This window comes from Castor canadensis, chromosome 14, assembly GCF_047511655.1.
Source record: "Castor canadensis chromosome 14, mCasCan1.hap1v2, whole genome shotgun sequence".
Taxonomy (NCBI): Eukaryota; Metazoa; Chordata; class Mammalia; order Rodentia; family Castoridae; genus Castor; species Castor canadensis.
Genome location: NC_133399.1, coordinates 66,596,258 through 66,610,128, shown reverse-complemented (window position 1 = coordinate 66,610,128; position 13,871 = coordinate 66,596,258). Strand labels below are relative to the sequence as shown.

The following is a 13,871-nucleotide window of genomic DNA, read 5'->3' as shown; positions in this document are numbered from 1 at the left end:
TTTCTAGACAAGTTTGCAATGATCTCTATTCTGGCACTCCATCCCAACACTGTTCCACATTACAAATGAAGTAACACATAGCTTGTTCCCTCCTCCCTCCCCCCAAGCCCTCCCCCAAGAGAATATCCTCCCCCCTCCCAAAGCCATTTCTCTATTTGGAAAGCTCCTTAAAATGGTCACAGCCCAAGAAAGGGTTCAAAATGGCTCCCGAGTTCCCAGGATGCATTTGGCAGTCAGCCCCCACCCACCAGTGCTCTCTTGCCCTTCCGGATTTCAAAGAGGCCTGAAACATGGCATCTAGTCACCTATTTAGTCAAAAAAAGGGCCTTTAAAAGTATTCACCAAACAGGAATTTAATAATGCAAGAATTTTCTGGTATATTTCAAGTAAATCCCCTAAAATTAAAAGCTCCTTTATATGCAAAAGAGAGAAGATGGTACTCCAACTTACAAAAGGATTCGTTTCAGGTATATCTCTAGTAATCTGGCTTGCCCCATGGCCTTCCCAAATAATGAGCCATAGGGGAATCTGAATTGCACCCAGTTTTCCAGGAGCACCTTATGGAATATGGCATTTATCACAGACGACATACAAGACCTAAGCAGGTCTATGAGAAAATGCTCCAACCACCCAATTGATCATTGGAGAGAAAAGGATGTCTGGTTGTGTTCTATGTGCCCAGGAACCAGGCTGCAAAAGTAACTGACAAGTACTCCTTTCCTTTCTGTCTCCTCCCACCCATCCTGTCTGCCTCTCGGTGGCACCAAGTTGAAGGGCATCACCATGCTGACTGGCACACACAAGACACCATTTAATTCCTCACTGCTTGGACATCTGCATGCTACTATGCTCCGATGTTTGACGTCCACATAAATATATTCTAAATTTACTGTCACTAAACTCCCTGTACTTACACTCTGAGGAAAGTCTTAATAAATACTTTTATTTATTATTAGGCATAATTATTCACCCCTAGGTGAATTCACCCCTTGGTGAAAACCAAGTCCTAAATTTCTTTTACAAAACAAAATTTCTGTGACCAACAACAGCAACAGGACAAGCACACAGGACCAGGCACTTCTGGCAAACTTGTTTTCTTCTTTTCCTTTTCCCTCCCTCCCTCTTGCCCCCCTTAATAAAATGGGTTGGGCACATTTGCCAGGATCTGGGGGGTTCATAACTTCAAGCCTTACTGTTTAAAAAAATGAGGTAAGAAATTTCTACCTGAAAAGTAAAACTGACACATAAACCAAACCAAGGACTTCCCTGGCTGCCGATGCTGGAGTTATTGCTCTAAGTTGGAGTGTTTCGTTTGTTTGTTTTTAATGTGTATTCAAAGTCCTTATTGCCATTCTAGCTGGCCCAGTAGTTGGCCAAGAAGAAATGGATGAGGACAGCCCTCCCTGTCAGTCCCTACTTGCTGCCCACACGTGGCTTATGCAACCCTGGCTAGGAGCCAGCTCTGGTTCCAGGGGTTCTGAGCCTGGCTCTAACAGCTGGGGGAGGTGGTGATGGGGCTATGCAGGTAGGGGAGGCTGCTGGGGGCCGAGTGCACACCCACCGAGACGGGGAAGCTGAAGACAAACTGTGAGGTGGGGGTGGGGGTGGCTTTGCCCCGCTCCCGCAGGGGGCCCGAAGGGCTGGCGGCCTCCACCGCACAGGATGGGGCCAGCACCTGGGACTCGAACTGCAGCAGCTGCCCCATGAAACTGAAGTTGGGCGAGATGATACTCCGGCGTTGCTTGACGAACTCAAACGCCTCCTCCAGCCTCACCCGCTTCTTCATCATCAGGTAGGCCAGGCAGATGGTGGCCGAGCGGGAGATGCCAGCCTGGCAATGCACCAGCACCCGCCCACGGCAGTCCTTCACTGCATCTGGGGCAAAGAGCACGACATGATTAGAGCTTCATCCTTCCCCAAGTGGCAGGTGCATGTCACATAAGCCAGGACATGGGGGAAGAGGAGAAGCGTCGGAGATGGGGCCTCCCTGTGATGGGACAGCCGTAAGACTGGGGAAAGAGAGGATAACTCCAGGGTATTTTCTAGGCTTAACCAAAAAAGCACTAAAAATTGCATTTACAGTCACTCAAATCCCATCCATCTACATTCAGTGGTTTCTACTTGCAGAAACAAAACAAGGACCCAATTCTTCTTTTGTCCTCCCTGCTATGCATTTAAAGCCATGCACAGGTAAAGAGTTCATCTCTCCTCTCCCACCCCACCCCACATCCAATGGGTGGGTCTTCCTGCCAGGGTAGAGGGAACTAAATGACTGTGCTTATAGTGCCTTCTGAGTTCCACTCACAAGACATGTGGTCCTTCTCCTCCCTGCCTCAGACGTGGTAGCCTGGGGCAAGGCCAACCTACCGATGTACTCAATGGCCTCCATGAACCAGGAGCTGATGTCAGCCTTGTGGTTGTCCTCCACTGGGATGCACTTGTACTGGTAGTGGCCTTCAAAGTGGTTTGGGCAGTCCGAGGAGACATTCAATAGGGCTGTAATCCCTAGGGCGTCCAGCATGTCTCTCCGTGCAGCGTGGTAGGCACTGCCGAGGTAGAGGAAGGGGAGGATCTCCACAGGACCCCCCTGCATCAGAAAGGAGACACGAAGGCCCCCAAACAACATGAGTGTAAGGCAACCCTTTGAAAAAGGGCAGAAGTGCTTAGGACAGAAAGGGACAGCCAGTCTAACTGGGGATTTCTGGACCATTAATATCTCCTCTTGGAGCTCATCGTACAGATGGATGGCCAGGCTCCCTGGGACTTCTCCTGTCTTCACATTCTGGCAGTGGGCCCAGAAGCCAGGTCCGGTCAAGCCCATGGGTACCACCTGTTGTATCGAGCAACCTACCTCCCCAAAATCAAAGAGACCACAAGCATTGTAGGAGTTCACACCTGCCATTATCAAACTCTGTGTGGTGTGGTTTGCAGAATTATTTAGCTGGCTATGTCTTCACTTAGCACATCAAAGACAAGATGCCCAGCTTGTCCTCACAGGCAAGGGACAGTGGTCACAATGAGGCAATACTGGCCTAAATTCATGATGATATTTGCAGAGCTGGGCTCTGTTACTTCACTCCCTGTCCATTTAACTGAAAAGGGTGTAGCAGTGGGGGCTTGCAGGGGCTCCATCTGACTTTCATGGAGAATGGTGTGGCTAACTATTTACCAGTCCATTAGCATTTATGACTGGCCAGCACGTGAGGGTCAGCCTGACTGTTGGAGGGACCATAGATTCATTCCATGACCTACTCCCAAGCAGGGTATTCTCTCAGTTTCCTGAGGTATAACCACGCATAACCACAGAGGCTAAAAGCAGGGTGTGATGGTACATGCTTGCAATCCCAGCACTTAGGAGGCTGAGGCAGGAAGATTACAAATTTGAGGCCAGCCTGGCCTACCTAGGGAGACCCTGTCTCAAAATACTAAAACTCTGTATTTTGCAGGGGTGATGTCTTTGTTTTTTTTTTTTTTTTTTTTTGGGGGGGGGCCTTCACTGGGAGTAAAAAGAGAGGGAAAAAGAATTCCTAGGAATCAACACACCACACATAGCATCCCAACCCAACACTCAGGGTTCTCCATATTTTCCTCAAAGTGAAGCACGGCGTTTGAAGCCTTAGAAATGCTGGAGCTCTGAGAAGACCCCTGGTCCTCCTCTCCCTCCTGAGCTCTGAGCTGATTTTACCTGGTCGTGCAGGGGCGTCCCACAGGAGCTACAGCCCAGGTCCAAGGGCTCTGAGGCACTAGGGGGCACAGGAGGTGGGATGGCGGCCAGTGCCTTGGTTTTGGAGCAGAATTCTGGGTACTCAGAGGAAAACCTCTCATAGCCACCTGTAAAGGAGTAAGAAATTCAGGTTAATGGAACCACCATGGAGGCAAAAAGAACTGGAATCCCACCAGGCTGAAGGTGACGGTTATCTCCATAAGTGCCACTAGGTGGCGATGTGGGTCTAGAAAGAATGGCTGCAGCATTTTCCAGAGAAGCAGTCTGCCTTTACCAGGACTGTATGGAGGCCTTAGGAAAGCACATAGACAAGACCAGTTTGGGAAGATGTGTAGGGATGTGCTGAAGGGACTCCCCAGATTCTTCTCAGATTGATGGCAAAGCACAGGAGAGGGACCGGCCACCATGAGTTCCATGAGTGCTAAGGCAGCCTGCAGGTCAGTCATGTCCTGGGCCAGTGAAGATGCCTGTCGTCCTGTCCCAGCTCCAGCACTTCCTCTGAAGAAGTTCTACCGTAGCATCAGTCCCGTTGGGTCTGAGATGGGACAGATGCCAACCGCTGGCCTCATGAACAGCTGCTCCATCAACAAGGGCCCCAAACAAGATGAAACGGCCACATCTGAACACATCCCTCCTGCCACAAAGGTTTGGAGCAAGGGCGGATTTCCTGACCAGAGCCCAAGAAAGGCTATCTGTGGCTCATCTTCCACGGAAGGAAGGGCTATGAAATTAAAAAAAGATAAAGGGCTCAGTTATCTGGGTCAACTGAGCCTGAAGGCAGAGGTGGGCAGACAAGGACTCCACACACAACGGAGCCAGTGTCTCCGATTTCCTTGTGATCTCTAGAACTTTCTTTGCTTGTGGGCAACTTCAAGAGTCAGTGTTTGGCTCTACCTTTTGCAGTTTTTGTAGCAATTGTATTCATTAAGCAGAGTCTGCATACTGGGGAACAACTACCCTCACAAATGACCCACTGGACTGAGTAAAATGACAGGGGCAGATGGTCCCCCAGGTAGCCAGCTCCTTCTCATCTTTGTGGCTGCAATAAAAGGACACAGCTCCTTCCAGCTGTTTCCAGAAACTTTCCAATGGGCAGACCTGTGACAGTTAGTCAAGCACATGCTCTAATCCCAACCCTAAAACACTGCTTCCTACCGCTTCTGAGAGGAAGGAAAATGATTCTTTGCCACATCATAAGGTTTACAGAAACAGGGCACCCATTTTTTCCTCTCTGACCCGAGGCGTCTGTTCCCCTTCATTCCCTCCCTCCCTCTGGATATAAATGGGTATCTCTGTGGTCACAGCCCTCTTTCCTGCTGAGTCACAGTGACCAGCCTCAGGATGGAAAACCTGTTTGCAGGGGGGGGGGGTGCTGCCAGTTTCAGATGTACTGGTGGCCTCAGTGGCCATCCCATTCCAGGGGCACCCCTCCCTCCCATTAGAACCCCCATTTGTCCCCTTTCCTTATGAGGCTGCAGACCTACTGCCCAAAATACAGCAGTTAAGTCTCAGGGAAGAAGCAGCCAGTCAGTGTCTGCCAGTAAAGTCCTCCAGTGGGCCTCCGTGCCCATCGGAGAGGCCCTGGTGTAGGTTTACTCTCTGCTTTGGAGAAAATGGAAGAGGAAACTGATCAAACAAACTGTGGTTGAATACCTCTATCAATAGACATTGCTTGTTTGTATACTAAGGGATCTGAAAAGGTTTTAACAAAATTGTATTTATGTCTAGTACATAACTTGGGCTCTCAAGAAGTACAAGCTTGTGAGTGGTAGGTGGCAAAAGCTCCCCACCTAGAAGGCAGAATCTAAGGCCACAGAGCTGGAGCCCCTCAGGGAGCCTCAGAGAAGGGATGGGACTGGACCAGCCTGAAGTTCCAGCAAAGCAAAGGCTCTGCAAGTAAGGATGAATCTCAACCCTGCTGAGTCATCAGCTGTACAGCCTGCGTCCACCACCCAACTTCTCTGAGCCTCATCCTCAGTGGTTAAAGGTTGATTAATTTTCCCTTGCACAGAGTCCCTGGAAGACTGACTCAGACAGCTAGTGCTCTGCGCCTGGCACCAGGCAGATGCGTAATGGTTTCCCTTCTTGGCACCTACACGGAGAGGTGCCCTCAACAGAGATCTTCAGAGAGGAACAGGGGACTGGTAACTTGCCAGACTTCTGACAGCCCTCTTTCCTGGGCTTTACTGATGTGTTCCAGGCAGTCTTGAGACCTGGTAGACAGAGGAAGGGCAGGTCCCACACTTCCTGAACTCTACATTCCCTTCCAGCAAGAGCATCCGCCACCTCCTGGGGTCAATCAAGATTGATGGCTGGCTCAGCAAAACCCTAGAGGTGAGACCCACGGCCAGTTGCTGACCATGGTGCAGTGGGCAGGAAGAGAAGGCAGCAGAGTGGCAGAACTGATGGCCTAAGAGGTAGAGCAGAAGCCACACCAGGCCTGAGATGGACCTTGTGTCATCTCCTCAGGCAGATGATAAACAGGGCAGAGAGACAGTGACTGCCTGGAAAAGGCACCCCTATTGCAGACCAGAAAATGATCACTAAAAAGTCAGTTCCCTCTGGGGAATCAAAAGAACAAGCAGAAAGGAACTGAACAAGACACAGATTAGCCCAAGGGTTGGAGCCTTGGAAAGTTCTCTCTGACAGCAGCAGCTGCATAACGGGTTTTGTCCCCTGAGCTGCTGCTTGCCTGGAGTTTGTAACTGATTGTTACAAGAAGCCACAGAGTCAAGCTGTGCAGAACAATAGGTGCAAGATGGAACCTATCCACAAGATAGAAGAAACCACTCAAGTCCACACCTGACATGGTCACGTCACACCCTGGAAATCATCTCTGGGTATGATCTACGTTCATAAAAACTACAGCCGCTGTGAGGAAGGAATGCTTACCATATGCCAGGCTCTCTTCACCTGTATCCACCAACCAGCCCCCAGGGCTTTTGCACAAGCTCCAGTTTTATAGACTAGAAAACCCTTATGCCTATAAGGAAGCCAAGAAACTTGCCTGGGGGCAGGTAAGGGCAGGGCCAGCATTGAGCCTGGTGGCCTCAAAGCCAAACTTCTACCCTGACCATTTTCTCTGCCTTTCATCCTTCCCAGTGACCCTGCCCTCAGGGTCATTGCCTGATGGCTTCATCAAGTAACACACAGACCTCTAGTCAAAAACAGAACAGACCCCAGCAGGGCACTGCTGACATTTCACCAAACTCTGATCCTATCCAGGAGTTCCAGAGGGGTCATTAGGAGACCCAACCAGCATTTTTTAAAAAAGAAAAGAAAAAGATTACAATGAACAGGAATGTATAGACTGAGTTGCACTGATTTAAGGAGTATATCATTTCACAGAACTTCTGTAACAGGGGTGCATGTACCCCCTCTGATGGCCCATGATGTAAACTTAACTATTTCTTTCCTTTTTTTGGCAGTACTGGGGTTTGAACTTAGGGTTCATGTTTGCTAGGCAGGCACATCTACCACTTATGCCACTCCACCAACTCCTTTTTAGTGTTGGGTATTTTCGAGATTGGGTCTCGAGAACTACTTGCCCAGCTGGTCCCAAACCTTGATCTTCCTGATTTCTGCCTCCTAGGTAGCTAGGATTACAGGTGCAAGCCACGGACCCCAGCTTCAACCTGTTTCCTAATGTGCCTGGGTAAAGACATCTCCAAGACTCCCCTCAGCCCCTCCTACTGATCCTCTTATTCATGTAAGTACCACAGCCCTTTTGGGAAAAAATCCAGGTTTAGATCACCAAGCTTTATACAAAACTTATTCCCACCATATACCCTGTGCCTCTGGCAGTTGACCAAGAACAAATGGAGACAGATCTAGGGGTAGATCCCAGCTCTAGCTGTGAAGAACAGGCACCTGCCCTCCTAAAGACTTTTTTCCCATCTCAAAATGTTAAGAATTTCAGGCTATATAATGAGCTCTAAGTTCCAATATCGTGGGATTCTAAATGCCCAAGATGGATCAGTTCCTGGTTAGCTTGGGCAGCTCCCAAGTAGCAAGGACCTAAAATATGCATTTTTATCTTCTGAATAAAATTTCACAACAAATGTGACAATGAATCTTGACCTGTTTTTTTTTTTTTTCTATCTACTATTGAGGATAATTTTGTACCAGATTTCTTCCTAATTTTGACCTGTTTTCCCCATGTCCTTACTGAAGAACACATTTCTTGTGGGTCCAGAGGGAGAGTACTGACCTGGCATGTGGATCCCAGCACACACGCACACCTCCTATATTCTTAAATCTCTCCGTTATAAAGTCAAGAAGGAAAAAAGGAATGATTTTTACCAGACTAACCTGTGACGTAACTATACCAATAGTTAAGCGCTGTGAACTTTCTTCTTCTCACACACTCACACAGGAAGGCAATGTCCATTCAACATTTCGTGACCATGATGGTCCCCTAGTCACAAATTCTCCAGTACAGCTGCCGCCCTGCAGTGGGAGATAGTGTACCTAAAAGTGCTTTTATAAAGGGCTGGTAGTATCACAAAAATAGGACTTCTAATGGGATCTGGGATGGAGAACTCGGGGTGGTAACTATGGCCATGGATCTAGTGGGCCGGCTACCTTTTTTTCCCCATCACTCTCTCAATACCTGTTCCCAGACAGGGCCAGTGATCTTGCTCCAGCCCAGGAAAAAAGTCCTGGGTTGTTTGAAGGTCATTTACCTTTTGGAACTTCACTTTATGTGAGTGTAAACACCCATGCAATTGCTGAGCAGTGTCACACACCTTGGAACTCCGAGCTCAGAGAGACCGGTCCTTCGAGGGCCAGCTGGCTGACCCCTAACGCCCTACTTGGGGGCTTCACCTTGTCTGCTGTCCCTCCCATTCCCCCTGCACTATCTGCTATGTTCAGCAGGCTGGCTTCCAGTGGAGAACAAACTTGTCTTCCTGTCATGCTTCCCCTTTGTGAGCCAGGAACTGATTCCCAGTAAGGAAAACAGCTATCTAGTTTCACATGTTCTGACTTTTTAAAGGAATTTCTTGGCTCCTTAAATGGCCACCCTTTCTCCCTCACTTTTCTGGTATAGCCCATCTGAGAGGGTGTGGCTCTCCCCTCCTACAAGATCAAGGACAAGTCCAAGAAAGCTGTGATGGTCTTCAGATTCAAGGCTGCACTCTTAATTCACATCTATGCCCTGTCATTAGCTACTCTTGTTGGCTTGGAAACATCCAACTCACTTGGTGACAAAGTTATGAATTTGCTTCATTCATTATAATTATGTAATGAATGATGATAGGGGTGGGAAATTATTTTAAAGCCTACCATTTTATAATTCTAACACTCCCAGTCACTGGCAGCCAGGGGCATCGTGTTATATTTGCAAACAGAACAGCCAGTTATTTTTCCCTTGGGTACAAAAGACAGGAAACTAGGCAACCCTACAGCTATATTGTGGGATGCCACTAAGATAGCTAAAGATTAGGACAGAGAAAGAAAAGACAGTTTGCCAGGGTCCCGTGCTGAGCCCCCACTCCCACCCCATTCAATGTATGGTCAGGCCCAGGCACCAGTGAGCTCAAAACAGCTAGGTTAGTTTTGCAATCAGAACTTAAATAAGAACTGGCAAAGGTCATGAGGTGGCATTCCCCACAGGACAGAAATAAGATAACTTCTTTTTAAATATCTGGAATCTTTTTTAGACAGGGCCCTAGCTATGTAAGGGGGAGGGGCTGGCCTAGAACTTTCCATCCTCTGCCTTAGTCTCCTAAGGACTGTGATTATAGGTACTCACCATGACACTTGGCTGAAATCTTTTTGTATAATATATTAATTTGCTATTTGGGGATACTGGAGGTGACTTCTATTAGGGTAGGGAAATTTTCTACTTTAAAAAAAAACAGGAGAGCTAAAACTCTAATCCTAGTATTTATAAGGAGAGAAAGAAATCTGAAAGATGTGTACTGTCATATATCTGAAAAGCATTCTGAACTGTCCCTAAAAATGTCTGAGATTTTAAGTTAAAAGAGTTTTGTAAAAATGACCCCAATGGTAACCTTTACTAGCAAAAAGGAAAATACTGTAGGATTTTAGTTATTGCTTCTAGTGAGGCAGGTAATACTAGGAAGTATTAATATAGGATAAGTAGTGCTTTATTGATATTCAGTGAAGTTTTTTCCTGTCTTTATGAATTCTTGCTTGTGGGATCTGTTACTATCTGCAATGAGTAACCAATCTCCCTTTGAAGAGACAGAGATAGAAAAACTGAATTTTAAGTGTAATTAATTAGAATTAGATAGCTTTGGTTGGAAAGAATGACATCACTTTTGTTGGGTTTGTGTGTGTGTGTGTGTGTCCATCCCAAGAAAGGCAGACACCAACCATCAGGTCTCTCACTTGTCCACTGTCCTGCCCCTCTCACCGTAGGAGGGCCTACGGTGAGACATGAAATGAAAGGTACAGGAGGGACTTCATTTCCCATCTGTAAAATAAAATGAACAACTCCAGTGGGGAACAAATTACTCAACCCTTAATCAATTCAGGCATTTACTGGAGGTAATCTAAGGGGCTCTTTCGTCCCAATATTCCCTTTAAGGTCCTTGTTCCATGGTCTGGACCCAGGAAGCCACTCTTCCTCCACATGGAAGCCATGTGTCTTTGGGGACAGAGAGAGCCCTTGCTTTCCTCCCCAAATGGCACTTCCCACCTTCCTGCGGGGTGTGGTAGCAGGCACTGTTTCTTTCTGCCCTCTCTAGGGATGCCTTGCATCCCTAGCAAGCAAATGGAAGGGAGGGGAAAAGAGCCAAAGCCAGCTCTGCTCTGTACCGAAGCTAAGCTAAACTGAATGCAGGTCTAGTTAAACTCAAAAGACATTCGGCCACTGGTAAGAACAAGTGGAAAGATTTCCCTCACTCTGAATCTCAGGCCTTCGCCTGGTGGTGGTGGAGTGAGCAGTTCCTGAAAAGAAAGAGGCAAAGGGGCCCAGATCTAGGCAAGCTGAGAGAGTTAGAATTCTGCGTGTTCAGGCCTCCTCGGAGGAAATGTTGCTTTTCCAAAGGTCAGATACCTCGTCACCCACTAGGGGACTGTCATTTTGCTCTGAGGCCGCCTGTCCTACCCAGTCTTTACATCTTGAATCTCCAACGGCTCTCAGAACCGGTCTGGTTCGGGGGTCTTCCTACGATATTTGGTGGGTAGAGGGGGACAGAGAGGTGCCACGAGCCCAGAGGTTAAACCTTACAAATATGCCTTCCTCCCCGGGCGCGGAGCCTAAGAATCTGCGCCCCCGGAAGGAAGCCCAAGAGCCAAGGGCTGCCGCTCCAGGGCGGTCCGGTCCCCTCCAGTTTTCTTCCAGGAAGAAAAACAAAACATAACAAACCCTGGCTCCACGTGGGGCTGAAGTTGGCCCCAGCCCTGCAGCATCGACCCGGGTCCTGGGTTCCGAGGACTAGGAAGGACTGCGAGCGCTCGGGCTCTAAATCCGAAGGGAGTCAGGGCACCCCAGCGCCTCCTGGACTAATTTGTCATGGTCTCCATCAGCGCCAGTCCCAGGAGCGGAGAGCCGCAAGCTCTAACAATAGCTCATAGCCCACTCTGATGTCCTGAGCGGGACCTCCGAGCGAGGACGCGGGACGGGATGAGCAGCGCCCAGCTCACCGGGCTGAACTGCAGGGCACTCCAGGACAAGCCCCTTGCCGGCACTAGCTGCTAAAGCGCTCTGGGGACCAGAAAAGGAGGCTGGGCTCCGTTGGAGGTGCAAAAAGGTGGCCCACAAAGAAAAAGAAAGAAAAATCAGCAAAATCGCCTTAGTGGTTCAACCACAGGTCAACGGGAGCATTTCCCCAGCAGCTGACAGGTCAAATGGTCAGGAAACAACTGCTGACAACAAAGCCCCCCGCTGTTCGGCAGGGGCAAACACCGCCGCCCGGCACAGAGCAGTTTTGTGGCGCTTTGGGGAGGGGGCGGAGGGAGGTTTCCGCCCCCCCATCTCCCTTCCTCTCGGTGAACTGGGCGGGAGAGGAAAAGACTGGAGGAGGGGGCGAAGGGCGCCTACGGGGAAAGGAGTGGCTCTTTGATGGCGGGGATCTGAAAAGGCCCTCGGGTTCGGAAGCGCAAACCCGACCCGGGTAAAGAATGCGCGGAATGCGGCGGTGGGAGGAAGGGACCCCCGCGGCAGGGGGCGCCCTGCCCGCTCCACAGCGCCGGGGCGGCAGACCGGCCCGAGCCGGCAGGTGCGGCCCACGAGCAGTCCCTGGGGGTTTCTGACACGTCCCTCCCTTCCGCCACCGAATTTCTCCAGGGTTCACAGAAGTCAGGCACGAGATGGTGTCTGAACAAAAGGTCGTAATTCTCCGCTGCCAGGATTAGCAAGGAGCGGAGGCACGGTTCCTTCTGGCGACCCCCATGTACCCAGGACTCCCCCACCTCCCGCTTCCAGAGCACTGCTCTAGTCCGCGCAGGGAGAGTTGGCCCCCTTCCGGTCAATCTCCTAGTCGGGCAGCGGGAGACTACATACAGATCGCTCCCCCGAATGGAAGCAATGCCTTGTAACCCCATTCTCGTTTCGGCGATTACCAGTCCTGCCAGCGAGGCTGATCCCACTTCGGGCTCACCCTCCTAACCGCCCTTCCCCGTCTCTCGGGGTCCGACTAGGTACAGGGCCCTAGAACGCCGGGCCAACTGGCCTGTCTTGTCCCCTTTCGCACCGTGGTGGTTGAGAGCGCTTCTCGGGGCACGTAGATGGGCCGCGCAGCGGAGTCGCTCCGCGCTGCTGGCCAGAACCGTTACTGAGTGTCAATAAACGCTACGAAGGTGGGACGCGTGCGGAACTGTGACTTGGGAAACCCACTCGCACCATTCGTTCCTGAGGACTTGGGAGATCTCGCTTGCACAGAAACGCACAAAAACCTGGCAATCCCTTGCGCTCCAACAAGCACAAAGAAGCGCAAAGGGATCCCCACAGACAGGAGTCACTTCCTTCCCAACCTTAGTGAGGCGCCGACCGCCAAGCCCCATAACGTCTGCCCTCCAGCTCGGGCCCCGGCACCCATGTTTACCTTTGAGCAGACAGATGTCTGTGCGCTCGGCGTTACGGCGCAGCGCCTGCACTACCAGAGACACGGTGCTGTCCTCGCGGAGGCTCTCGGCGCGCGGGCTTCGCTCGTCGTAGACGATCACCGCCGAGTAGAGGCCCGAGCGCAGGCGGGAGCGCACCTCCTCCTCGGCGGGCAGGATCTGCTCCAGGCTCACAGAGCCCTTGGCCCGCCGCCGCACGATGGTGTTGCAGCGCACGTTGACCGAGCCTCGGATGTAGCCCGCGCTGTGCGCCAAGAACGGTCTGCAGTCCAGCAGCAGGCACTTGCCGCCGCTCAGCAGCCCCAGGGCGCCGTGGCTGCTGCTGCCGCCCGCGCCGCCGCTGATCTCGTCCCGGTTCATCAGCCTTTTGAGCACGCTGCAGTCCATCTCCCGCAGTTCCTCCATCGTCACCATGATCGCTGGGAACCGCGGCAGCTGCGAGCGCGAGGACACGAAGGGAACTCTCGGAGGGGGGCAGCTAGGTTACAGGAAGGGGCAAGCGAGGACTGAGGGGTGCCTGTGGAAGTGGCCGCGAACTTGGCCCTCAGAGGCTCCGCGGGCCAACCTCTTCTCCCCAGACCCTTTCCTCCCGCAGCCTCCCGGTCACATAGCAGTCCCAGCCGCCTCGAGCGCCAAAGCAGGCCGGCGCGCGGCGCGGAGGGGAAAGTGGCGGTGGAGGGGATTGTGTTTACTGGAGAGGACCACAGGCTCCCTTCGTTGTTCCTAGTGTGTTTTGCCGGCTGGGCTGCTCCGGCCACCACCCGCGCGGACGCTGCCGTTCCCCACACCCCGCCGGAGCTTCCGCGCACTGGCCCAGCCAGAGTTTCCTCCTCGGCTTAAAGATTTATTAATGCTCCTCCGCTCTCCCGGGGGAGGGAGGAGATTCATTACTACCTCGCCAGGCTCCGCCCCTTTCCATTATCGGCCTCGCGCCCGCCCCGCCCCCACTAGCGCCCCGCCCCGGCTCGGCCCCTCCTCTCGCCCCCGCGCGGCGCGTGAATGGAGCGCCGGCCACTCGCACCCAGTCACGGGAACTCAACGTCACAAAGAGAGGAGTAAACAGGCCGCTCGGTGCTGGCTGCCAGGCCCATTCATAAAACTGAGACCCAGA

At 51.3% G+C, this 13,871-nt stretch overlaps 1 protein-coding gene across 1 annotated transcript; it reads right to left on the bottom strand.

The window, feature by feature from the left end:
• Window positions 1-335: 335 nt before the first annotated feature.
• Window positions 336-13,644, bottom strand: Dusp4 (dual specificity phosphatase 4). The gene is made up of 4 exons (XM_020152867.2): window positions 12,742-13,644; window positions 3,686-3,831; window positions 2,368-2,587; window positions 336-1,875 (listed from the first exon to the last, which is right to left on the bottom strand). The coding sequence occupies exons 1-4, from the start codon at window positions 13,172-13,174 to the stop codon at window positions 1,490-1,492; spliced, it is 1,185 nt and encodes a 394-aa protein (XP_020008456.2). The 5' UTR covers window positions 13,175-13,644; the 3' UTR covers window positions 336-1,489.
• Window positions 13,645-13,871: the final 227 nt, after the last annotated feature.